The 26,664-nt window shown below is 41.0% G+C and overlaps 2 protein-coding genes and 1 non-coding gene across 4 annotated transcripts in view; 2 read left to right on the forward strand and 1 right to left on the reverse strand.

Annotated features, from left to right (window-relative positions):
* MOK (MOK protein kinase) overlaps positions 1-6,100 on the reverse strand; it is a gene marked incomplete at its 5' end in the record, with an annotated part of 28,405 nt that extends 22,305 nt beyond the window's left edge. Inside the window, 4 exon segments of the mRNA XM_056345980.1 lie at positions 2,427-2,497; positions 4,113-4,202; positions 5,993-6,040; positions 6,042-6,100. Of these exon segments, the coding sequence (XP_056201955.1) occupies positions 2,427-2,497; positions 4,113-4,202; positions 5,993-6,040; positions 6,042-6,100 (268 nt within the window).
* Positions 6,101-12,066: 5,966 nt separating this feature from the next.
* Positions 12,067-12,140, forward strand: TRNAI-AAU (transfer RNA isoleucine (anticodon AAU)). The gene has a single exon. It is a non-coding gene; the product is annotated as a tRNA-Ile (tRNA).
* Positions 12,141-12,610: 470 nt separating this feature from the next.
* On the forward strand, positions 12,611-24,317 carry ZNF839 (zinc finger protein 839). 2 transcript variants are annotated; one of them, XM_056345379.1, is made up of 8 exons: positions 12,611-13,411; positions 14,293-15,222; positions 17,269-17,520; positions 18,197-18,289; positions 18,645-18,797; positions 20,471-20,611; positions 21,048-21,183; positions 22,938-24,317. In XM_056345379.1, exons 1-8 carry the CDS (start codon positions 12,740-12,742, stop codon positions 23,927-23,929), a joined length of 3,369 nt encoding a protein of 1,122 aa, XP_056201354.1. In that variant the 5' UTR covers positions 12,611-12,739; the 3' UTR covers positions 23,930-24,317. The 2 variants fall into 2 exon arrangements, with proteins under 2 accessions (XP_056201354.1, XP_056201355.1); XM_056345380.1 differs by having other exon boundaries at positions 14,296-15,222.
* The last annotated feature ends 2,347 nt before the right edge of the window (positions 24,318-26,664 follow it).

The raw sequence follows: 26,664 nt of genomic DNA on the forward strand, positions 1-26,664 counted from the left end.
TTTTTCATCATTTTAAATGACCAAATTGTTCTTGCTTAAACAAAAGGCAAGACTGTTTTTCAGTTATTAAATGACCTGTGAACTGTTCTCCTAATTACATAAGTGTCTCTATACACCTTGTTAAATTAGAAATTCACTTTCAGTCAACCTCTGCTTCAAGTTTCGATTCATTACAAAACTTTGTACAAGCTTGCCTCTTGTTTTCCAACCTAAAGTATTTTTAAATTGCTCTGCACCTATATTAAACTTAATTTTGCAAAATACAGAGTAGCTGGGAAACAAGAAGTATTCACATTACTATACACTGTAAGTATTTATAAAAGACTCCAAATCATCCAAGATATAGCTCCTTTTGTATACTCTGAAAACTGTTTTGTGACAGATCATCGCCAATGAAAAATTTAATTGTTTTACAAATTAATAATGCACTCCTTCAAATCACAATGCTGAAAGTTCAAAAGGAGCTCCTTCTACTTGCCATTGTTTTCTGGATATCCTCAGTCAGTAAGTGTTCTGGCTCAGAACTAAGATTAATTTTCCAATTTAATTACGTACTTGGAATCTTTGCCATATTTATTGTTTGAAATGACTGCCACAAGTTACATTTCTTGACTTTGCAATAAGTTGAGTTTGCACAAGTAGAGTTGGCTGGGGAAGAAAATAAAAACTATTTCTGCCCCATAGGAAATTGTGGTGTTGACACATCTCCTTTGAAACACAAAAATTAATTTCTGAAAAATCCAAAACCGTTGACACAAATGAAATACTAATAATTCAAAATATCAAAATACTTTTTAAAATTTATTATACTCTCCATAGGAATCTGTTGTTCATTTTCCCATTTTATTCTGTGATTTAACAAGCTCTACCCCCTGTGCCACCACCTTATAAAAGGTGAAAAAAAGACATTATATCATGTGAAACTAAATCCACACACAGAATCCAGACCATAAAGAACCACCAGCAATTTAAAGAAGTTCAGGTAAACCCAGATTAATGTTCCAATAACCCCTAACTCCAGCACTTCAGATTACAATTGAACGCAGATTTCATTTTGAACTGATTCACCATGCCATAGAAAAGGTTTTTAAAACTAAGTGTGGGAAAACAATCTTCACATGGAAAACCTGAATTTGATAAAAATTGTATTTTAAAATAGAAGAAGCATAACAGAACATACTTAAACTATTAGACTAATTTCCATCTGTATACAACGCTTAATATAGAGGCTTTTTCACGTGAAAAGAATGAGACACTGAGAAATGTAATCAAATGAAAGCAAATATTCTGTGGTTAAAAAAAAAAAAAAAAAGAGAGAGAAGGCATTTAAAGAACAAACCTAAACATTCTGGTTTATCATAACTAAAGTACAGTATCTTTCCTGGAAGGAGAAGATACAGGATTGTTTTTAACGCACTAGACTAACTTACTATCAATGAAGACTCCTTCCTATATGCTCTTACTCTGACTTTACAACTTAACCAATTTATCCTAGAAAAATAAAATGTTTTATTAAAGCCAGCAAATACTAATGTCTGCTTCAGTGATCCGCAAACAACTGTATTTTAATCTCAACTTTATATATAGGTCAGGAAAGGGGTTATTCCTTTTGTTTGAGATCTGAATACTCAGTGTCACTAACGTAATGTTTGGGGTCAAGTCTTTTACCTATTCTGTTACACTGAACGCCAGTTGCATGCTCAGTTATTTAAATGAATCTCCCAACTGTTTAAATATTACAAATTTTTAACTATTCAGAAAAAAAATCCTCTTTTAGTATTTCATTATAAGTACCCCTTGATTTGCTGTATCCAGTTCCTTTGGTGTCTATAAGAGATTTGGCTTTAAATCAGCTTTTGTTCTAAATGTTCTTTGTAGGAACTCTTCCTTAAGCTTTACAATCTCCAAGCTGCTCCAACAAGCAGCTCCAGAATTTTTAAATACAGGCGGTCTCAGAGAACAATGTTATTTTATAGCAAAAACTTGGTAAAGGGCATTTTTACTAGATATAAAAATTGGAGAACATTATTCATTGATTCAGTAGTTTTTGAAACAAATAGGAATACTTTTCTTGTTATATCACTACAGTGCTGACATAACGAAAACCCCATTCAAGTTGTATTTTTTGTTACATAAAGTAATTATTTTGTGTTTTGCAGCCAATGTCGTTTCCCTGCTTTTAGCCAAAGTTTGACTGTAGAAATAGATGGCTGTGGGCCTGACTCACTAGAAACCTGCATGCATCCACACCTTAAACAAGTGGGTATATTGCACTGGAAAGAAACAGAAAGCAAGGCAGTACAGCACAAAATTTCCCTATGACTTTTATAATATGTAACGGTGAACAACCAAGTGAAAAATAATTAATTCCACTTTGTGTTCTACACAAAGAGGGTTTGTGTGTTTCTTAAGCGTATGCTACATACTTTTTATCAGCTCATGAATATTCATGTCCGTACGTTCATATATCAGTGAAAGGGAGCCAGCTTTTTTATCACTTAAGAAACAAATAAGATTTTAAGCTAGAAATAAAATTTACATGTTGATTTGTATACACCGTAGGAAAAAAGTACATAGTTTAACCAGTATTAAAGTGGACATTTTCATTTTTAATTGATACTTTTTCATAGAAGTTCTTCAACGTGGGTCTGAGGTGTCATAGTTTTAGTTTACACTATCCAAATCATCCATTGCAAAAGTTAACTGATTTACCCTGTCAAGTTATTTGAAGGCATCTTTTCCAGGCATATCACACTGTTCAGTATCAAGAAACTTCCAGTAAACTAACTGATACAATCTTACAATAAAAGACAGGAAAGCCGTTACATATGAATGTACTTCCTAGTTAGGTCACCAGCAGCGCTCTATTGCCTGGAGATGAGCACCTGACTAGAATCTGTGTTTTGCTGACAACAGCAATTTTAAGTATTATCACGATATGATAATACATCTGACACTTTGTTCTCCATTTCACTGCCCTGCAGAGGCAGACAGACATCTTTAGGTCTTCAGGTTTTCTTGTGAGATCATTGTACTAAAGCACATCCTCTCCACAACGTTCCATGAACCCAGACAGAAAAAGGTGGAGCGTACAAGCTGCAATTCAGTTTGCAGACAGTGTGAAAGAGCTAGGGGAGCTGGCTGGCCATCTGGGTTACACTTAGTTAACGGCACAGCAGCTGAAGCTGAGAATTCCAGAAAGCTAAGCCGCCGACACGATTACTGGCTTTTCAGGTATTTGGAGAAAATGGGCCTGTCAATAACAGCACAGTACCACAGCCTCGAGCAGAAGAGTAAGACAGCCTGAAGAGCCAGAAAAATATATTTTAGAGCAGTCAACAAGTTTCGTGTCAAGTATTTCAGTAATGAAGTAAATGTCTGCTGCTACATAGTGATGAAGTGTAACACACAGTAATGCAGTAAATGCTGTCATGAAATCTGACCTCTTTGTGAGGCAGAACATGTCCCCAGAAGACAATTAAGTGCCTAATGAGGCTAAGGAACCCAACTTTGTCACTGGCTGATCTCTTCCCAAATTCATAGCTCAGCTGCTGTCAAATTCAGAGTTCTAAACTTCTGTTATTTGCAAAGGGGTGTCTGCAAAGCTGGCTATGAAGCGATACTGCCAATCTGCCTCAATCCCTAGTTCAAACTGACAAGTCAAACCAGGATCTTTGAAGCACCAAAGCCTATTCCAGCAGATATGCTCTGAGTGTGCCTAACCAAAATACTGTCTCCAGTAGACGTGATGTTGTGCAGTTAAAGCACTCACTGGATATGGGACATGGGTTGAAATCACCAGCAACTAATATGTATTATGATATGAAGTTTAGCTATGCTTAAAATATATCTAGTCTATAATTTTAATATTGAGGTTGAAATATTTTTGGTCTTTTGCAAAAGTGCCAGCGAAAGTAAGCACTACATCAGATTTTCTAAATAAAAAAGGCATAAGGACTTCAGAATTCAACATATTTGTTGGGGTTTTTTTTTTCTTTCTGTTGGAATGAAGAGCTGATTAAGTGCCTACAGGTTGCCTCTAGACCCAAAAGTTACTGGATATCATGCAAATATAGGAATAAAGAAGAAAGAAATGAAAGCACCATACTTACAAAACAACTTCATGCAACATAAGGATATTAGGATGCAGATTCAACCTCCTTAGTGATAGTATTTCTCTCAGATTATTCACCTGTTTCATACTAAAATTGAATTAGAAAAGACGACGACTGACTTGCAGTCAGGGACTGGATTATAATTGTCTTTCTTCCCTGCCATGAGACTATCAGAACCTACTCCACTTTAGTCTGTAATTGAACTTTCAAGTGCAGGACCTAATAAATGGTCTGCCTACTTTCTTTCTTTCTTTGTAGAGCAAAGCAGTAATCAGTAAATGGCTTTACTCCTTCTTGCAGCTTGGAGTAGCTGGACTTACCCGAACAAGTAAGCAGTAATGTATTGCACTCCAGACATCAGTTACCATGCCAAGGAGCTATCTGGGAGGAATTTAGTGTTGCATTATATGTATGATGCTGTTTATTCTGCGCCAGTGTAGCATACATTCCAACTGCTGCTCAGCATGATGCCGAAAGTGACAACCCAGCCCTGCCAAATTTAACATGTAAAATAAAGTTTTGATAGTAACCTCTTACATGTAAAATAAACACTATTCAACTGTTGTTTAATTATGATGTTGTCCTCCTAGACTATAATAAAAAATAACACTACACACTACAGAAACTCTGGAAAGGAAGCAGGAAACAAAGAGCTTTGCACACTACTTAATGGATCAGAACAGGATACATTGGCCTTTTCACAGTCAGATGTAAAGCTAAACACCCAAACAGTATTTCCCAATTTGAAACTAGGAGAAATACCTTGTACAGCCAGGTTCTGCTTAAAACACTGTTACCTGTTGCTAAAAGAGTTAATTTCATCAGCAGACCTTGTCGGTCAATTATCAAAGGGTTAAAGGCCTAAAAGATGTTTTAAACATGCTACATGAAAAAAAGAGTCTGCTTGTTATGCCCTGCCACTGAATTGGTATACTCTCTGCCCTTGATATAGTTAGGCAATTAAATAATCTTTTGATTGGACAATTTGGTCAGTTGTAGGTAATGTACAAATGGACCAACAGTTCTCTAATAACACAAAAGAGAATCAGAAGCTACATTAGTTGAAGATATTTGAGTTATCTTTTTTGTTTTTAATTTACAGCCTTTGCAACTCCGAGTTACATTGTGAAATCTCAACTAAGAGCAAAATGTTCCATTTTACTTTGTATGTACAAATGTATCACTCCCACCAATTTCACTAGGAACTTAATAAATTTAACTGAGAATACAAAACCAGTGACCCAAAAGACACTGTTTGTCACTTACGTATTTGGAGGAGAATGTCAAGTCTATGTCTACTTCCACACAGCCCTCTCCTCTGTTTTCCTGACTGGTAAAAAGCACCTATTTTGTGACCATGTAAGATCTTGCTGATGTATATAATTAAACGTAAATGCAAATATGAAGTAGAACTAATGCTATACATGGAGTAAAGATAAATACCATGTTTTTGACCTGCATTAAAACAATATTTAAAGTAAGACTGAAAAAAGTGTTGTCTAGGGGGAAGACCGACACATTTCTTCTTCCTGCGATTATTATTTACAGCAAAAAGGAAAACAGCACACGTATATTCAGTGCATCTGGCACAGCAGAAATCAACTATTTTGTCCTCACACTTCTCGTTCCACCCTGGACCCAGTGGCCAGGCAGAATTTAGTACAGTGGATGACATCAATTAGAATACTCAAGGAAATAACCCAAATCCCAAATGGGAAGGCCTGGCACAATCAGTAGCAGAGGCCCCTTTTTGTATGTACTACATGCAAACCTTTTTAATACACATGTACTCAAAAAACTTCACTTAGTCTTAATTTCACATTTCCTCACCAAATTTAAATGATTTTTTCTGTAGTACTATGATGAATTATGCATACCTTTCAAAATGTGGCTTCATGTGTTTACAGGCATAGTAATTTCCATCCCAAAGACTGTGTCTTCAGAATATCAGAAAATGTTCCCTCTCCTATCTGACCAGTTGGTTTAGTCTAAAAACAAAATTAGACCATTTCAGTATGTTTAAAATACAAATTGTTATGAAGACTTATGTTTTTGATCCATATTTGATTTGTTAAATTCTAACAGAAAACTTCTTTTTTAAAAAAGGTGGGGTTTGTTAACACACTAGTTAATTGAGAGAAAATATAATGAATACCAGCCAATGAAGTTTTGCTGCCCATATTACAGAAATCTATATTCCTGAAAGTAAAATACATTAATTCCATCTTGGACAATGAACTACTACCTCCTTGCTCACAGACACGATGCCTCTGCACACAATATTTCATTCTCTTTAATGCTGCAGCACATTAGCAACTTGTACCTGAACTTACTTTTTGCTTCTTTCACCAAAAAACCCCAACATTTGTTTACATTGTACTGAAAACATAAAGTTATCTTAAAAAGCAAGTGTATCTTGTCATTGTTCCATCATGTGGGTTTTGCTGTTGTGTTTTTGGGGGGCTTTTTTTTGTTGGGGTTTTTTTGGTTGGTTGGTTGGGTTTTGCTGTGGTATTTTTGGTTGGGTGGTTATTTTCATTTGTTTTTGCCCCCCCCCCCTTTTTCTTTTTTAAGCAAAGCAGCTCCTGCAGTTCCTGATTTTAAAGCTTTACTCCCATAATAAATTCAGATAGGAGTTCCACACTAGGCCAAAGTGCTTGAAGAAGTGCACCAAACACAAGGATGCTGAAATCAGTCAAATCTAGTTCTGTAGAACTTCAAGAGATGAAACAGATAACATAAGGGTTATGACAAAAGCTTTATGTATATTAGTTTTCCAGTCGCCTCCTAATTGCCTTCAAAACTGACATTTCTTTTCTTTCCTCCTTTATTCTCCTTCAGCTTTGTGATTAACTGTTCCTTACCAATCCCAGTGCCTGGTTCCCTTCACCCACTTCATCCTCCCGTTTCCCTTTATTTTTAGCACCTACAGATTCTATCCTTGACAATTCTTCCAGTAATTCCACCTAAGCAAAACCCAATTCTGGTTAGCTTTATGCTGCTGTTGCTTTTGACATAGTCTTATTATTTAAGAAAGAACCAAACCCAGTTATTTTGAGGGAGGCAGACCTGGGAAGCTTTTTCATCATACTCAACCCGTTTAAGGAAGTCAGAATAACTGTAGGAGTCTTAAGCTATGTCGATAGCAGTAAATTCAGTGAAGTGTACTTGTCTGTATTAGTTACTGTGACAACAGTTCCTGGCCTGGATTTGACCTCTGACAACCACCGCTCTCCTAGGCATCTTCCCAGCCTTATGTGAGGACTCCTTCTAAGGTCATTTCTCCAGCAGTTTCTGTCCTACTGCCTTGTTTTGGAAGATAAAGAGAATTTACTAGCATAGATGTGGGGCATTTCATGCCAGTTGCTCTTTGTGTCCAAGAAGATTTCCAGATATGTTTAATTTACAAGTATAAATACAGCCTCACAGTGGAGAAAGCCTGCCAAGACTTTTGTGGAGGGAAAAGTTACTTAAGCAGGGGCATTCTAACACTGTCTTCCAACTTGCAACCAGTTTGTGTGGTCTTCATCTCTTTTCTCCTCCCCAACTTTCACACTTACTCCTGTTAAAAATAAAAAAAAAGGTCTTTCCTTTCCTTGTGATCCAAATGTTTGTATTTTAATTAGTAGAAACTTTCCCCTTGCAAATCCCTCTTTCTCCAATACAGTAGCAGCACTTCTGTGAGACTTGTCAGTTGCTCTTCTAATTTTTATCACCTGGTGCTTAGGTTTTCTGATCATTATCTGCTGTATCATAAACTAATTAGGTCATCTATATCTGAAAAATAGGAGAAAGCAGAGTAATTTGAAATCAATGACACCATCTAACGCACTCTATACAGACAATTTACATTTAGAACTATTTTAAAAGCAGAAACAGACTTTGAAAATTATTATGGGTAAAGGAGCAATCTCTAACAGAGACTTCAAAATTGGGAAGAGACCAGCAGACTGTTTAATTCATTTGGCCATTATTTAATAACTGGTCAGTAAGTGCTTTAAGGAAGGTGATCCCTAGCCTTTGGTGTTCACTAAGCAACATGACTAAGAGCAAGTAACATGCTTTGCCAGTAGCAATCACACTTTGCACCATGCTCTCTAACCCTACCTTAAGTTTTACAATCCTATTTAAAAATCTAAATATAAGATGGAGATCACAAATTCAGAGTACTTAAATCCCACTCTTGCATAATTCCAAACAAAAAGTGTCAATGGATTTTTTTTGGTAGCAACTGATCCTCTCCAGTAAGTTACACAGTGGCAATGTTATATGTTCATGTAACATCAGAGCCAGTCCTGTGGCAAAAAAAACCCCAGGTAGATAAGAAAAAAAATTAGCTATTTGTTAACCTACTCTTTGATTCTAATCGATGGCAATCCCATATTTTTCTTTTCCTAAATGCAAGTAATTAATTCTCCAGCATAAAAAAAATACTCAAATCATACGATCTGAAAATAAGATCTTAATATCTATGGTATACCAGCCATAGGTGTTAATGAACCAAAGTACTTCGGCAGACAAACACAGGGAAAGCATTATTGTACAAATTTATTGAAAATATTCGTAGATATATAAAGAAGTCAGACAGTATATGTTTATATAATTTGGTTTTGTTTATATTTTCTTCTAGACATGTATTTTGCCCCTACAAGAGAAATCCAGATGACAGTGGCGGGCTCAAAATAATTTGATTTTTTTAATTTTAAACTGAAGAGTTCTAATAGTGTAAGAAGAATTAATTATTTACACACTCTAAAATAGTCTTACAGAACTAAAGAATTTTTTCATATAAGGTTTGTTATTTTAATGTTTTACAACAGAGCGCTATATATACAAAAGAAGAAACCTGCACTTAAACAACTCAGGCTTTTGCCTGGCACTTAAGAGAGCACCATCCAGTGAAAAGAATGACAGTAAAGACCTAAATGATTTCAATTGACCAAATAAAGTGCAGAATCAAAATGTCTCCGATGCATAAAATCAACATGTAAACTCTCAACAAAATATCACTGAAAATAGGAGAGCTTTTCTCCTAGGGAGAAAATGAGAATGATCATGTGACCCCTTAGTTATTGTTTAATGAGAAGCTGAAAGGAACTCTTGCCACTGTAAGAATAATAACATAAAAGTTTATATAAATAAGAAATAAAATTCAGACTTTAAATGTACTAACAATTTAATACAAATTTTGAATTTGCATTCACAGGCCAAGACTTCTGGAGATTCTTAAAAACCCACTTCAGCATCATATAACTGATCCTTCAAAAGCAACCAGGTGGTAAAAAACCTCACCAAAACAACTGACTTCAAACACATACTGAAAGAGAATAGTCAGGTCAAAGTATGTCAATTGTAAGCTATGAAACTTGGTACAGCTACAAAACGAAACTAATTACTAGCTTGTTTGCCTGAGTTTGTGGAACTCGAAGATCATCAGTGCCAGAAGTGTTAAAAATTTTATCAGCATTTTAAGACTGAAAACTTTGAGGATGAAATTGAATGAAGTATTTTAATTACCCTTGCACATAACATTAAAGAATAACATAAAGAATAATCATAACCTAACCATGGGTTAACAATTCTTTCATGGCATCTATAACAAGCTAGACATTACCTAACCTCTTCCTTTTCTCTCCTGTTTCAGCACACAGCTGTTCAGGCTTAGTGGAAAGGCAGATAAAGGTTAGGAAGAATAAATTGTAGCAATCTGGATTAGTCTAACACCAAAAAAAGTGGCCACAAAAATGGCAGGGAGGTAATCATTCAACAGAAGGACAGTTTAATGTGCAAGAAGCTACAGGACCCTGGAAATTAGGAACAATGTAATTCAGAATTATGGGCAAATAATGGAATTCAAAGACTACACCTCTATTGCTGTTAACTACAGAGCATAGAAAATCAGTCATCATTTGGAATTAAAGAATCCAATACAAAATAACAAAAAAGATCGCACTACAATAGTCAAAACAGGGTATTATAAAAACCTAAAGCAGATTATTTTGCTGCAAAGATGCCAGCTAGCTGAGGAAGAAAAAGCCATGACAATTAAATACATTGATGCTTGGGGGAAGAGAGAAATAACCAAAAAAATGAAGAAAGCAACAAGAAGTTCAAATTCAGCCACAGTCACAAGGCCATGGCACATGATTTCTGTGTTCAGAAACACACCAGATGTGTAGGATGCGACATGGGATGATTTGAGAAAGGATGCTAAGCAATGGAAGGAAAGGCTTGAAGAACAAAGCATGAGAAAAAGCCAGCAGCTTCTGAGAAATTACTCAGAGACCAGAGAGGCTATTCCTTCACAGGGGCGAGGGTAAGATTTATTAGCGCCCTGTTGAAGAGGAGGACTGGCACGCAGAGACCAGCATTTTACGAGTACGGACTCCGTTGGGAGAACTAGGAGGTGGCAATGGGCTGCAGCGATGGCTGTTTCTAAGGGCTACGGTAGCACCTCGGCCCGCCTCCGCCAGGGCGCTCCCCCGGGCCCGGGCCGACGGCCTCTCAAAGGCGCGGGGCCCACGCCGCCCCTCAGGCAGGGCCCTCTGCCCGCGGCCTCCACACCGCGCAGGGCCCGCTATTTTCCCCCGCGCCCTCTTACTGTTCATCCCGCCTCGGGTGCAGGTCTCCGGGTGAGCGAGAGAGGCGCCGAGCGCCCCGCAGCCGCCGAGCACCTCCTGGCCCAGCCCGGCCCTCCGCACGCCATGTTGTATTTCCGTCACCCTGGCAACCGCGCAGGCTCCGGCTCCCCGCGCCAGGCTCCGCCCCCGCCCCTGCGCGCCCCGCCCCTCCCCGCCCCCGGCGCACGGGGCGCACGGCGCAGGGGGAGCCGCCCCGCCTCTGCTCGCCGCGGCCACTGCGCCTGCTCGGGGGCGCGCAGCAGGGTGTCCGTTAGCCGCACGCGGAGGTGGGGGGGTCAGCCGCTCCTCCGGCCGCGGGGTTGCGGTGGGCCGGTGCGTCCGCCTCGGCGCTGCGGCCTGTCAGCCTCCGCCGGTGCCGTGCTGTGCGCGGAGCGGTTCTTCTCCGCTGGCCCGTCCTGCTTGGGGCGGTGGGGTTGAGCTTTCTGTGGGTGAGGGGCTGATGCGCGCAGCCCTCGGTCCGGGCCGCCGAGCACTCCGCAAACCCAGCGGCGGCGCGGGCGGCCCTGGCCTGTGTCGGGGCTGGCACACGTGTGGCCGGTGCGGGCTCGGGTTGATCTTCGGTGAGCTCCTGATCCCCAGTGGCTTCCCCGTGCCAGTGCAGGTCGCGGTTCCGCGGGGTTCATTTCTGGCTTGGTTAGGCGGGGGCGGTGCGTGTCGCCGGGTTCCGGCTTACACGAGGAGTAAGCGGGGAGCCGGGGGTCTGCACGGCCCCGCGCCGCTGAACCGGGTTTTCCTCACCGAGCTGTAGGCAGGCGGTCTCCGAAAAAAACACCGTTTTGCAGAGGCGTCCCCGCCCCCCTTCACGGTATTTGCCTTTTGCTGAGCGGACTATTTTAATGTAGGCTTCAAAGCTGAGAAGAAAAGTTCTTTTAAAATGCTGCGTATGTAGTAAAAACCAAAATACTAGGAAAATGTGAATCATTTGTCCGTGCAAATTAACATCCTAACAGTGCATTAAACAACCAGAAGAGTAAACGCTTTTAACGTATACGCCCAAAATACATATTTTGTTTAACTAAATGAAACTGGAATCATAACCTGGGGAAGTATGAGCCTATTGACTTAAGAGGTGAAGTCGCCCCACAAACGTGACCCGTGCTTGTTACCTCCCAGGTGCTGCATCCCCATAGGCGGGGCACAGCGCTCCCTGGACGAGCGGGTCCCGCACGGGCGGGCGTGGCTGCGGCGCTGCTGGGGGGGGGCGAGGAGGCCCCTCGTTCCGCTCGCCACCTGCCCTGTCCAGGCTGGGTGGGGCTGCGGAGCCTGGACGCCCTTATCCACCAATAGACGAGCACTACCTACCGTCAACAGGCCGGTTAGCTCAGTTGGTTAGAGCGTGGTGCTAATAACGCCAAGGTCGCGGGTTCGATCCCCGTACGGGCCAGACAACGACTTATTTTTCCTCTCCTTCTCGTGTGTCCCACCCAGCGCACCCGCGCCTGGCCCCGCACACGGGCGCAGCCGTGGGGGTGCGGACGGGCGCTACCGCGGCTATAGCGCCCACCGTGCCCCTTCCCGCGGCTGGCGGGGTGCGACTGTCGATTGCACGCCGGTGGCTGGGGGGCCCCTTCCGGCGCGTTTCGTTCCGTGCGGGCCGCGCTCCCGCGCCCCTTTGCCACCTGCTCGCTGCTCCCGCTCCCCGCGGGACGCCGCCCCGTAGGCGCGAGTGGCGAGGCGCAGAGCCGCACGCGGCCGCGCGAGAGGAAGCCCGGCCCGCGCCGCTTCCCTCCGGCCGGTCTGTGTCACTCGCGGGTCCCACCCGGGGCCGCCCGCTCCGGGCGCGACCGCGTCCCGCCCCGCCCCCGAAGATGTCTGGCCCCGCGAGGCCGCCGTCGGTGCCGGGCGGCCCCGCCCCAGGGGCGCGGCGGGCCGCTGCCGGGGGCGCCATTGGCCCGCGTGCCGCCGGTGCCCCTCGCTTCGCCCCGCGCCTCCGAGACCTCCCGGGGGGGCCGATGCGGCTCCCGCCCGCTGACGCCTGCCAAGATGGCGGCTCCTGAGGAGGGGGGCACCGAGGCGCCGCCGCCCCCTCCTCCAGCCGAAGACGAGCCTCCCGGGGGGGTGACCGCCGCCTGCGGGGCTGCCCTCGGCGTGGCGGTGGCGGCCGGGGGCGCGGCGGGGCCCGCGGGCCCCTCGCCCTCCGCGGAGGGCCCGGAGCTGCTGGCGGTGACGGAGGAGCTGGCGCAGAGCTTGGCCGCCCTGGAAGCCGGCGCGGCGACGGGCGGCACCGTCCTCTACCTGCAGGCGGACGGGAGCCTGGTGGAGGGCGCGGGGCTGAGCGCCGAGGAGCAGCGGCGGCTGCTGGAGCAGCTGCTGGCCGCCGCCGAGAGCCAGGGGCCGGGCCCGGCGGAGCCGCCGCCCCCGCCGCCTCGCCACGCCGCCACGCCGCTGGCCCCCGCCGAGCTCCAGCGGGTCATCGAGCAAGTGAGCAAGGCCCAGGAGCAGCAGAAGCCGCCGCCGGCCGCCGCCCCGCCGGAGCCCTGCCGGGGGCCGCCGCCCTGCCGCGGCGGGGGGTGCCCGCCGCCCCGGGACGCCGTCCCGCCGCCGCCGCTGGCCAGCATCATGCACAACGCCGCGCAGCAGCTGCAGAGCGTGGCCCAGCAGGTCGCCCTGCAGCAGGGCAAAGCCATGGCGGCCGCCCGGCTCCTCCCGCAGAAGGTAACCGAGGGGGGGAGGCTGGGGGCAGGGAGCCTGCGGCACCCGCTCGGTGATGAAATCCGCTGCCGAGGGCAGGTCTCGGGGGTGGGTGTGTGTGTGTGTTTATGGTTTTCTGCCTTCCTTCTCAGTCACACCTGCCCTTGGGTGTAGGCTCGAGCCTTGTGACTGAAAGGCACAACTTTCAACGTGGTTTGGAAAAATCGCATTTGAGTGTAGAGGCTGGCTGCTGCAGTCGGTATTTCAGTCCGAGTACACGTGCAGCTAGAACAGCGTGGAAGAGCTGTTCCGTAGCAGTGAAGTGGTGATGTGCAGGTAGATGATGCATGCGCCTGTCACAGACAGTGACACTATCTGGGCTTTCAGGCCACCTTTTGGGTTGCAGGGGTTGTCAAGCTGAGGCAGAAATTCAGATGAGAGACTGCGAGGGAGATGAACCTCACAAAATTGTTTTTTTTTTAACTGAGCACTTATTACAGTAGGTCCTGGATCTGGTATTTGGCACTTGTCATTTAGCAGACTGTAGTTCTCCTGCGTTTGGTTTGCTGAAGGTTACGAATCTGTGTAGGCGATGGTGTTGACTGCTATTCCAGAACAGGCCTGCTAGCAGGCAACAAAGCTGTGACATGGCCTAAGAGCAAACTTGACATGCTTTAGTTGAACAGCAGTCACAAATGTGCAGGAAAGCCTGTAGCTTGAAGGAAGGGACTCTGCTTTGATGTTATATCTGTGCTTTGATGCATTAAAATGGAAAACTAATGATGTGCATTTGTTTCTTTGTGCTTTGCTTTAAGGCATGTGTGTATCATCTTGATAAGCATTGTCTTTTATTTATAAATACTGTATTTGTGTAATCTCAACTCTTCCTTTTTTTTCCACAAAAGCAGCTGGAAGCCATTTGTATCCAAGTTCAGCCAGGACAGATGAAGGGAACTGAAAGGCCAATGCCGTCATTGGCACCAATCCAGCCCAAAACTATAGCGCTGAGTCAGTCGGTTGGTAGGAATTCTAGCATACCAGGACTTGGCATTATTAATCCCCAGATAATTAGGATACAGCCTGTTACAGGAACTGAGCAGCAGCAGCTATTCCTGCATAGTTCTTCTGAGTCTCCAGTTCAGTTGCTCATGCAGAAACCTTTACCATCTCATGGATCGGTGTCTGTGAACAAGATTCCCGCAGCCAAGATGCTAAATGGACAGAAAACTACTTGTGCCGCAGTATCGGCTACAAGGTCTCCAAATATTACCATGATTGCAGCAAGTTCAGCAAATAGTCTGATGCCATGCCTTGAAAAAAACCAAAAAGATGACAAGTTAAAAAAATCCTTGAAAGTGAAAACTCGCTCCGGACGGATTTCACGTCCCCCCAAATACAAAGCTAAAGATTATAAATTCATTAAAATGGAGGATTTGGCTGATGGTCATCAATCTGATTCTGATGACTACTCTGAGCTGAGTATAGAAGATGATGAAGAAGGAAAGGTGAAGGGAAAGGATGCATTATTCAGTTCTTCAAGTTATAATCTGAAGCCCAAAATGTTTAAATGTCAGACTTGTGAAAAATCCTATATAGGAAAAGGAGGATTAGCAAGACATTATAAACTTAACCCAGGCCATGGAGAGCTGGAGTCTTCACCTCAAAAAATACCTTTAAATAAGCCTAATGGAAGTATATTTGTGGACAATGTCTGTGGAATAAGAGAGGAAATGATGAGTCCAGCACATTTGGATTCAATTGCTGTCACTTTAAATAATGAAAACACACTAGCTACCGGTCTGGAAGAAACTGTTGATTCAAAGGCTGGAGAACAGGTAAAGTGTATTACTTAGAAAAGCTGTCGGTTTTGTGGAAAGTAGAATGGTAGTTTTGTAGCCACATAGTCTTGTACTGCTCAGAAATATCCACCAATATGCTAAATTAAAAAAATTGCCCATTGAAGTGATTTAAAAATAAATTATTGTTTCTTGTAGTGTTGCAGGAATAGCATTCTTGCACAGGCACATAAAACAAAAATGTTCACTGAGTGTTCATTTGTTACCAGTTTTCTGCAATACAGTTTTTGGCTTGAAAAAACCTTGTCTGCATAAACAGAATTCTTCTCTGCATTTGGATAACAATACTGTGTTGTTCAGTTACAGCCTTTAGCAGGACAGACAGCAAAACATCATCTGTTCTATCGATTCCTGTTGCTGAAATAATGTCATCACAGAAAAATCTCTTATTAGGAATCCAACAGCAGACTGCAGCTTTTCCTAGAGCAGGTTTTGAAAGTGTGGCTTAGCTACCCCTGCAAACCAAACACCTTGGTGAAACTTGAGTCTCGGGGTTGGAAGCTACTTTAGCTGCAAATTTCTTTCTGTGCTGTTTTAAGATGGGTCACTTCAAAGTAAAGTTTCCCTTTTAATATTAAAATTACTCTTAACATCTTGCAGCAAGAGCTGATACAGCTGCTGTCTAGGAAAAAAAATACTTGTTTGGATGTAGCAGTGCCACTTATATTACTTTTATTTGTGAACGTGAAGTCATTCTCAGAAATGTGAAAATTTAGAGCTTAAGATGCCAATGCAGCAAACAAACCTCCCCAGTCCTGTACACTCTTTTGTTGTCTTTGGAAAAAGAGAATTGCAGAATACTGAAGTCTGCTCTCTGTATTATTATATAGTTGTTACTTCCCTGTGCAGCACTTATTTTACCTAGGATCTTGGGAATTTAGAAAAAAAATTATAGTCAGTCTCATATGTAATACTACTCCTGAATACTAGATTGTTATCGTACCTGCTACTTTTAACTAGCAGATACGGATTTTACGAATTTGTGCTTTAACTCACTGATTTATTACAGTTTTTGGGCAGGGAAATACTTCCTGGAAAGAAGAGCAGGATTGTTAAAACTGGTACGCTGATACAGATAGATCGGAAGGCAATCAAGATGCCTACATTCAACCTAGTCTTATGTCATATTTATAACTAATTTAGTAATTTAATCCCTGGATAGAATGACATAAATTTGCCCTTTTTAGAGCTTTCCTAATCACTAGAACAGTAGGGAGCTGCTGAATGTTGGGATGAAAATGTACTATGACAAGAAGCCTGATATACCTCTGTCCTGTTGTAAACTCCTCTCAAAAAATATAGGGACATTCTTAGAAGTTCTAGCCTGGAAGGGAAGACAAGACATGCTCAGTAAGAAATCGCTGCTTCTATCAGTAAAAAAATTTTTTACTGAAATCACAATGATAACTTAAAAATAGAAAACGTACTTTGAGTTTGCTATTTGGTGTAACAACAAAAGCAGCTTCTTAGCTGCTTTCTTAGGGAAGACGAAGGATTTTGAAATGTGGACACTGGGTAATATATTTTCATTTTTAGTTACTGAGCTTGTCACTGGTCATGGTTGTTGAGAGATTTTGTCTTTCATATAAAGTCTTCATGCTTTGACATAGTTAAAATGAAACCCAAATTTTTCTTTGGCTATGTTTTACTGCTAATTAAGATTTATTTCTACAACCTCTTTATTTGAAGAGGACATATTTTACTTTGAAAATATTAAACATATTCAGTTGACATAAAACAGCTCTTTAATTACATTCCTTTAATCTCTGTATCTTGTGTGACACTTTGTGGATGAAAAATAATAACTTTGCAAATAATGGCATGTATACGTTGCAGAAGTGGCAGTCATACTTATGTATTGGATTTATTCTGCAACTTTCTTTGCAGTTATGCTTGTATCCAGCTTTGCATTATTTAATGTGCTATGTATTGTTTGCATAGATGAAGAACTTAATTATAAAATGGTCTTCCTCAAAACAGTGTTTAAAATGATAAATAAATACTTTTCTCTTTCTTTTAATTAAGACTTGTAAGTCTGCAGAAAGCAGATACTTGTTGGCAGAACAACAAAATGAAAACAGTTCAGGACACCGAGGACCTGTAACACCAAAAGGACCTGGAAGACCCAGACGACCAAAGAGACGTGGTCGACCAAGGATGGGTGGAAGATCTAGGTGTTCTGGAAGGCTTAGCAGACCTGGTCAGTCCCCTTCAAAGTCAATTAGTAGTGTGTCAGCAGAACACAATGTATTCAGAAGAAAAGCTAGGTTAAAAGAGGTATGGTTCTCTTCTGCAATTACTTCACAAGTATATTCCCCTCCGCCCTCTGTATTTCTGCTAGAAGTATTTCTAGCAGAACACTGGACAAAGGGAAAATGGGAACTCAGTCTGGAAAGGGACTTTTGACATGTAGATGCACTCTTGCTATCCTTTTTCTGGAGGAGGAAAGTTACTACCTGCTGTTCTGTATCTCATCCAACACAGTAAAAATAAACACAGCTGAAGCTGGGCAACATCAAATTAGAAAGGAAACCCCCACCCTCACCCAAAACATCCCCATGACCCCAAAAAACACCCCACCCAAGACCAAACCACAATGAAGTTCTCGGGGGAGGACAGAATGGGGATTAAAATCTATGCAATTAACACAGTTTTTTGTTTGTTTCCTGTGTGTTGTGAAAGATCCTTTATGGCTACTAAATCTACTGATGTTGCTCTTCTTTCTATGAATTGGCAACATTTGTAGGACTGTTTTGTCTGTGTATGGGTAGTAACTGTTTTGACATTTTCTAATTTATCTACTCTTTGGTGTTATGTTTGCATCTATTCTCAAAGCTGCTTAAACATACAGTGTATCTTTCAAAAAAAGTAGTGATACTTTATGTTCTGAATGTGGGATGCATAACCTTTGTAGGCTGCTTTGCTCTAATGAACTCGTTCTGGCTTTTGACAGCTAATACAACAATGCGATAATGAAGACTTAATGGAGCTGGCTCTCCCACGTCTTACAAAGCTTGTTACAGTATATGAATTTCTGTTGATGAAGGTGAGGTTTTTTTTATGTAAAAATCTTAAATTATTTTAGGGAGACTTCCATTAGTATACATAAAAAGATTCCTTTAGAGATGTATCTGCATTTCCTAAGTTAGAATTGTGCAGAATGTAGATGTTTCACATGTCGCTTCACTCTTACACAGGCAAAACTGGTAGGTCTCCTGATTGAAAGCCTTGCTTTTTGCTGCCTGGTTCAATAGCATTTTTGAATATTCCATAATCTTTTGACTTGAATACTTCTGTTTTAAAATGTTGAAAAAAACTGAACTGACAGATTTTAATGTAATCTTTTTTTAAAATATAGGGAGGGGGAAACAAACCCTTTCTTTTCCCCATCTTATTTCTAGGTGGAAAAAGGGCATCCGGCCAAAGCTTACTTCCCAGATGTATATAGGGAATTTGAAGACTTGCATAATATGGTAAAGAAAATGGCTTATGATCACCTCAGTAATTCTGATTTGCTGAGTTGCCAGCAGCCTGTTGAAATAAAAGATGCTAAGGTAATGAAGCACTCTATTTGGAATTTGATGTTTTTGTTTGTTTATTTATTTTAGATGCTTTGTGTTCTTATTTTTCTCTGATAAGCTTTGCCATGCTGGAAAAGTTATTTGAAGAAAATGTTTCTTGATGAGCAAAAATAGACATTGTTGTAAAAAGTCCAACAACTAACCAAAAAGAAAAAGAAATCTGTGATAAAACTACAATTCTAGTTTATGGCAATAGATGAAACTATAAATATATATATATGAAAAATCTAGCTGTGCTGATATTTGTCTTGCATATCTAGGGTAGTATGAAGCTGCATGTTACTTCAAGGTGTATTTAGCATTAACTGCTAATAGAAGGACATCGTGATGTTTGATTAGGAAGAAGGGGTCTATATTTAAAATGAGCGGCCTTGATTTAAAGGGATAAGTGGTTTCATTGTAAAATTAGGATGGACTGAACGCCTGTATGCAGTTCACAGTCATACTGACAAATATGAAAGGTAGTGAATACATTATAAAACTGAGAACTGATTTCAGTGACTCTTCAGATTAATTGTTATTGCAGCTGTATCTAGAAAGACAAGGTAGGTTTGTTTTGGGGTTTTGTTTTTTTTTTTAACATGGATCTGTTTATCCTTATGGATCCTTGTCAATCTGTGTTCCCCTTAGAATAAAACAACTCTTCATACAAAAAACATTTTTTTGTTTTTCCTTCTCTGTTTCAAGTAGTGAAAATGCTGTTTTGTATACTACCTTCAACAAAATTTCCAGATTTTGTGCTCATTAAGGTATATCAGCACTGAATTTGCAACTACTATGAGAGGGGAACATACTAGAAAACTCAGAGTAGGGATGGGGGAAGGTAAGATTTTGGTTCTTGTAATAATCCTGATTTAAAGAATGAAGTTCTGTATGGACTGTTAGCAGTGGTTAATACTTATTTTTCAGAATAAATTGTGGCATTTGCTGGACATGCTAAAAAGCCTTTCTAGAGTTGTTGCATGCTTATCTAGCTATTTTGTAATAACACTGATGTTTCCCTTTGGAGAAACAGAGTTGCACCAAGTAAAGGGATGCTGTTGATACTGGCAGTCCCAAAATGGAACCTCTTTCTTGCTTCTCTTCAGTGTTAATGTGCATTCTTAATATAGAACTGTGCTCCTAAAGAACCCAAACCAAAACAAGCCAACCCAAAACAAACAAATAAAGCAACCCTGCCTTGAGAAGTTGTATACTAGCACACCTGCATAAGGATGAAGCACAAGAATGGAATGTGGGGAGTGGGGGGGGGAAAAAAATCCTTAGCTACTCAGAGATACTCTTTAAACAGGAAGACCTAAATGTTTTTTAAATAATGGAGAAACGTCAACAGTGTTCTTTATTAAACTGTGCTCTTAGTAACCATCTCTGGATTCTATATATAACCATTGTACTCATAATTCTTTTGAGTTTGCCTGTTGATATTCACCTTCAAATGACGGTCATGTTCTATTAATATGGAAGTAGAAAACATGGGAGTCTAAATACTTCATTGAGCTGTGATGATTGATTGTCAGGCTGTGTAGTTCTGTGTCCCTGTGTAGTTCTAGTTCAGTTTTAAGAAAATGGATCTGTATTTCAGCATATATGTACTCAGACTGGAGAGGCTAACTCATTACTTTTTTTTCCTGTAACTGTTTTTAAAGGTTGCTGAATCACTAGGAATTGCAGAAATACTCACTGGAGAAGGAAATATGCGAGGTGTAGACTCTTGTTCACAATGTATAATTAAAATGGTTAGTGAGCAAGTGCCTGTGGAGATACTGGGACAAAAACGATTAGCTGAGGTATGGAATACCTTTGTGAAAATTAAAAATGAAACTAAGACAAATTAGGACTTGTTAAAATAAATAATTACTCCTTAAAAAATCATACCAGTATTATATGACTCACGTTAAAGTAAGGCTTTCATGGTGTTTGGGGTTTGGAAATACTTCCTACTGTGGTGTCATAGCAGAGCATATGAAAAGCTCAAAGAGATGCTCTAATGTTGAAGTAAGGGCAGATTGTTTCAACCAAATATCAAAAGTAATCGGTGGCATTTTGGCAAAGTGTGAGGGCAGTGTTTAAATCCTTACCTTTTAGGAAGACCTTAAGTGTAAATCCCATTTTCAAGGAGAGTATCAGTTCACTGCCATGAAGTGCCCACAGTTAGTTTGTGATCTTTCCCAATGTTGTCAGCTGTTACAGTGGCAGCCAGTTAATTATCTCTTGTATTGACAGAGCTCAGGGGAGGAACTGTTGCCATCAGCCAAAAGGACCAAGTTAGAAGACGTAATGGAGAATGTGAATAATTATGCCAGTCAAGATGCAGTGAAAGAAAAGAGTGGGAATTTATGTACACTGTTTGAAAAAGATGGTAACCTCTTCAGATTTTCCAGTTCTGTTGTGTTTGTGGGGGAGCTGAACAAATCTCTGTTCTTCAAGCTACTGTGGTTTTTGTCTTAAGGTTTCATTTGTTAACTTGCTTCCCAGGTTGTTCAAAAGCAGCTGTTTAACTGGAAAGGCCTCATGGAGCCAGGGGAAGTTATGGATGATGCATACCACAGCAATAGCTCAATTCTGAATGCACGATAATCCAGTTATTGATACTACTACAGTAGTACTATGAGCATAGTACTGGTCTCTACTGTGTGCTTCCTGAATGCTTCCTGTCTGCCCTATCCCTCGTAGCTGAGGTGGTGCATGACCTTTGTGTCAGCTGTGGAAGAGCAGAGAAAGAGGAAGCAGTGTGCATGTCCATCCTGTCTGTGCCAGCAGGCTGCAATAGCAGAATCTTTGGAGCTTTGTGGATCCTGGGGGAGGGGGAGAGCTGGTGCAGGCTGTCCTGTATCCCAGGGGAGATGTGGGATCTGAAGATTGGAATTAAGGTGCTATTTTGCAGTGGTTGCCTTTCTTTTTATCCCTTGTCTTTATTCTCCCTGACCCTCAGATTGGCAGGGTAACAGTGGATTAGAAAGGAAGGTGAGATGGGTCCCATCTGTAATCTCCTAAAACTCCACTGGTCTTTGCAAAAGTGTTGCAGTAATTCAGGGGCGTTAGGATCACTGTTGTGAATGATTCCAGCCCTTACGCATCTCTAGGACGTGTGTATCAGTACCATCCTCTTGTTTTGTAAATGTCTTTTTTTGGTGTTGCTGTAAGCTGCTTTGCTTTTTCCCTTTGCACATCTTTCTGCCAATGGTTGTGGGTTTTTTTCCCCTTTAGTTTGCTTTTTTTCTCTGAAAGGCTGTCTGCATGACCATGTTTATTTCTTATTGTATTACGATTTTCCTCTGCTATGAGTTTTTTTAATTTTTCTTTCAATTGCACTTGCTAGTAGGGCCTTTGCTAGTGTACAGTACAAAAAATTTAAAATGGTCCCTTCTGAAGTGTGAGGCCTCCTTTGTTGTGCAGTGATATCTTTCATAACAACAACAACCAACCTACTTGTTTCTTTTGATCTTCAGTAATAAAACCTGACAGCTTATACTACTGCAGCTTAGTAGTTACTGTTCAACTACCTACTGGGTTTGTGACCTGGCTTTTGGTCCAGATCAAATAACTGGTAAAACACACTAAATTATTAGTGCTTTTTACCTTTTCTGTCACAGGACTGAGGTTCTCCTGCAGCTGTTAGCACAGCTAATTAAATACGTAGTAACTTGATGATATGTCTGAGTCCAGGATGAGCTTTATTATCAACAGCAATTTTATCAAGTTCAAATGCTTCTGTCAATGTACTAATAGAGATGGGGATGAGCAGCTGACAACTTTGTGCCGGGTATATTCTTTTAATGTTACCGGCTGTATGCCAGATGGAAAAAATTGAGTTTGACTTTCAGCCCAGAATTTTCAGGATTAACAGAAAAATGCTGCTTCTAATGTAAGGTCCCTTGGTATGGAAATACTAAATAATATTTCACTATCCAAAAATTCCATAGAGTATTTTTATACTGGCTTTCTCATTGGGAAGTGCTGTGAAACTCTTGTAAGGCACGTCAGGTTTGCTAATGTGGGGGAAGAAAGCAGGGAAGTAGTCCAGCTTTTCCTCCAGAATTATTGCATAAAAGAATTTTTTGGACATGCAATATTAGGTTGCCCAACAAGATGATACTTCTTTCACCTTTTCAGGTTTTAATCCATTAAATGGGGAAATCCTGCTTTCAGAAGATAGGCGTATCACTTGCTGCACAACTGGAAGTACATTACCGACAGCAGAGGAACATAATTCACTTGCTGATTCAGGAGTTAGAATTGATGCTGAAAATTCAGGTACCTTCTCCCAGACTGTGAAAATGAGGATAGAGTATTCCCAACCTGTGAACATACAGGGACTAGATATGGCAGGTGACGCACCTCTGCTACATACTGAAGTTGTACTGCCTGTTGAAGCAGGTGGCTCGCCTGAATTAGTTCAAGCGCACTTTGTGAGCGAGAATACAGTAGGTGAACTGTCAGCTCCTGAACTTTGCAGGTCTGTGTCGGAGGATGCAATGGACAGTCAGAGCACTGACTTGCCGACGAGTGAAGAAAATGGTCACAATCAAAAATATCAGAAACTGCAAGAAGAAAACCGTAATTTTGCTATTAAAGAACATTCTGAACAATTCCGTAATGCTGATGTGACTGATGAGATGCAAGAACTTGAAAAAGTTTTTTCAACAAACATTGTGCCAATAAACTACCCACACAGTGCTCAGACTGAGTTGCACCAGAACCCTGTCCAGGAAGCCGCCTTGTCTGCTCATGTGAACCATGAAAACTCTTTTAAAAACATGAATCAATTTTCTTGTGGGACAGAGGAGCAACGTGAGGTGGAGAATACAGTAACTGTAGATGAAGCTGTAGCCTTTGAGATTACTGATGAGAGCCATGATTTTTTGTCTCAGGGACATGAACAGATTTTTATTCAGACTTCAGATGGGCTTATCCTGTCTCATCCAGATACTGCTGTTTTGTCTCAGGCAGAAGGCATTGTTATTGTAACAGATTCCAATGGTACTACAATGCACATTCGCACACCTGAGGGTATACCTTTGGAAACTGTGGAAGCACTACTGGCAATGGAAACAGATGGCCAAAGTGAAGATATTTTGCTCTCGCAAAGTGAATTGGAGCCATAAATTAGAAAACTGTATATGCTTTCTTCTGGAAAAGACTGAATATAAAATGTATATTTTTCTAATGTGAATACTGAAATAATGGAAATTTAACTTATTTGTAAACTGTTTCTATGCCCTGTACTTTTTATAACTTATGTTTATATAAATCTAGCAGCGTTGCAACCAAAAATTCTAGAATTAACATTGTTCTGTTTGCTTTATATGTCGGGGGTGGGTGGAAAGTGGAAATCTGTCAACCCTAAAACTGTTGCACTGTTCCCTTTTGTTACATAATTCCTTTTCTCTCTAGCCATCTAAAAATGCAGTAAGTTGTACTGCTGTTCAGCAGTGATGTGCTGTGTACTGGCGAGCTGTATATGGGTAAAATAAAAACTATATTAAAAACGTATTTTCTGTGCCACAGAGATTACAAAACACTTTGTTATTGCACTTTCTTAAAGCTAGCTTGAATATTCATTAGCATCCAGACTTGATGTGCATAAATCTGCCTGGAAAAATGGGCAGTTTTAAATATAATCCATGCTTGTGCATTCTGGGAACAATGTGACAGCCTAGCTGATCCTCACTTAAATAAGCATCCACTGAGTGAAAGACAAAAATAGCCTCAAACAAGATCCGATTTGTACTGAACTGTTGAAAATATAATTAAGTATGCTTGTGTAATGTTCAGCCCCACCTTCAGAAATTGCTGTTACTTAAGACAGAAATGGGAGGCTGCGTAAGTAATGATCTGATTTTCCTTAATAAGATACCACATTCTTTTTTTACTTTAGTCTGTGATTGTTAATTTTGTTAGACTTGTATTATACTTTTTTCTTTCAGATCCTTCTAACCATTGACCTTCCTAGTAACTCCACACTGCCCTGTACTATTTAATCATAAAAGGTGTCCTTGACTATAATCCCTGTTTTATGGAGTCAGAAAACTTACCAAATTACTTATCTACTGCTACCTTGTACTTTTGTCATACTCTTGAATGGTAATTTTTTGTGGAGACTCCCTAGCAGCTTCTTGTCCAAGACACTGTCTGTCTTTCGAGAAGCTTGGCAGGTGAAAAAGAACCTTAAACGACCAGTATCTTTAGTTTGTTCATGAGCTACTGCAGACATTACTGAAAACTGGTAACATACCTTTAAAATGTGTGTTGTTGCCTCATTGCTAAATACATGAGACTACTGAGATAAACGGACAAATCAGCTAAAAGGACCTGTGATAAGCAGGAGAACTGTTCTTAAATCAAGTACGAACATTGATTTTTTTTTTTCCATTGTCTTTTTACTGAAGAAAACCACTAAAATTAAATCTAAATGAGAGAGAGGACAATTCAGAGGTAGAACAAGCTTTTCTACTGCATCTTTTTAATATAGTTGGTTTGGGGTTTTGGGTTGGGGTGTGTTTATTTTTTTTTGTCTTGGTTGCATAAGTAGAAGATTGATTAGCCAAACCACTGCCTTTTATGTGTGAATGTGAAAGATATGATCATGTATTAGTGAACTCCTGTCTGGTGTTTGGGTTTATGGTCTAGTTTTTGTTCTGGGTTTTCCCCCTCTCTTTTTTAAAGTGGTGGTTACCACCTGGTCAAAAGATACAGGCTTACCTTGTAAGTGAAGGTACCATACAAAGCAAGGTTCTGCTGGTCTTTCAAACTCTTTTGTACTGACTGTCTTAATAACTACATCTAAGGGCTTCAAATGTAACAATCAACTGCTTAGAGCTATAATGACAAAACCTCTCTGCAATGTTTTTGCAGTAATATTCCTGTGTCTGATGGCAGTCAATGAGCAAGGGAGGCTGTGAATATGAAGATTCCTTCCTGTAGAGCTTACTTCCTCCAAGAAACAAGAACAAACCACAATTTCCACCTGTGCAAAAAATGAAAATTTGCTTCAATTCTGCCTTCCCTATTGATTTCCACATGCTGGGAAACAGAATACACCTGCTCTCATCTTAAAAGAACAATTCTATAAGCAAACCAAGCTTTTCTCCTTGGAAAGTATTTTTCAGGTACAAAGGTGTTTCCATAGTGACAAGGGTTTGGCCCTACTCAAAGTTGGCTGTTAAACTAGGCGGAACACTTGCACAGAAAAATAATAAAACCCAACAAAGCTATTCATAACTGATTGTACTCTCCTTGAGCTACAGCAGAATTTCTTTTTAGATGATAGAAATTTGGGGTAAGAATAGAATGCTATTAAGCTGTCAGAAACAACCTTCGTGTTGAACAGAGCAATGCAGAGAAAATTTCCAATTCATGTCTGTCTATTCCATTATTGCAGGAAACTCAGGAATTTCCATTACCAAGCTTATGGGGTTTCAGCTTGGAGCCAGTTAAGTGACCCTACTTTTCCTATCAGAAATCTGTTCCAGAATCTCTCGCTGTTTTCATTAGATTTTTCTAGTGCCAAACCACAGCCATGATAGTCATTTCATAGCAATGTGCATTTTGTGTCATTGTCTTTTACTTCAAATAGTTACTTCAAGGAGAATGAAGGGTAAACCTCTGTCAGTGCACAATGAGTCAACACTTGGAAACCCTACATAACTGGGTGAAGTAGGAGATATAAATCAACAGTTTATATAGGAGCAGATCATACAGGCAATCAGTACGTGGGAGGAATTTAGATTATTAATCATAATGAAGTAAGCAGAAGGCCTAAATTCACTATGCATTAGGGATTTAACTAAAAATGATAACACAGCTGCATAGTTTCCACATTCCAATACACTCTTCTGAA

Source organism: Falco biarmicus, chromosome 7, assembly GCF_023638135.1.
Source record: "Falco biarmicus isolate bFalBia1 chromosome 7, bFalBia1.pri, whole genome shotgun sequence".
Lineage (NCBI taxonomy): Eukaryota > Metazoa > Chordata > Aves > Falconiformes > Falconidae > Falco > Falco biarmicus.

Coding starts and splice junctions, on each gene's coding strand:
- ZNF839 (XM_056345379.1), top strand. CDS start 12,740: ATGGCGGCTCCTGAGGAGGGGGGCACCGAGGCGCCGCCGCCCCCTCCT. Junction 15,223..17,268: donor ATTCAAAGGCTGGAGAACAG/GTAAAGTGTATT, acceptor CTTTTAATTAAG/ACTTGTAAGTCTGCAGAAAG. Junction 17,521..18,196: donor GAAAAGCTAGGTTAAAAGAG/GTATGGTTCTCT, acceptor GGCTTTTGACAG/CTAATACAACAATGCGATAA.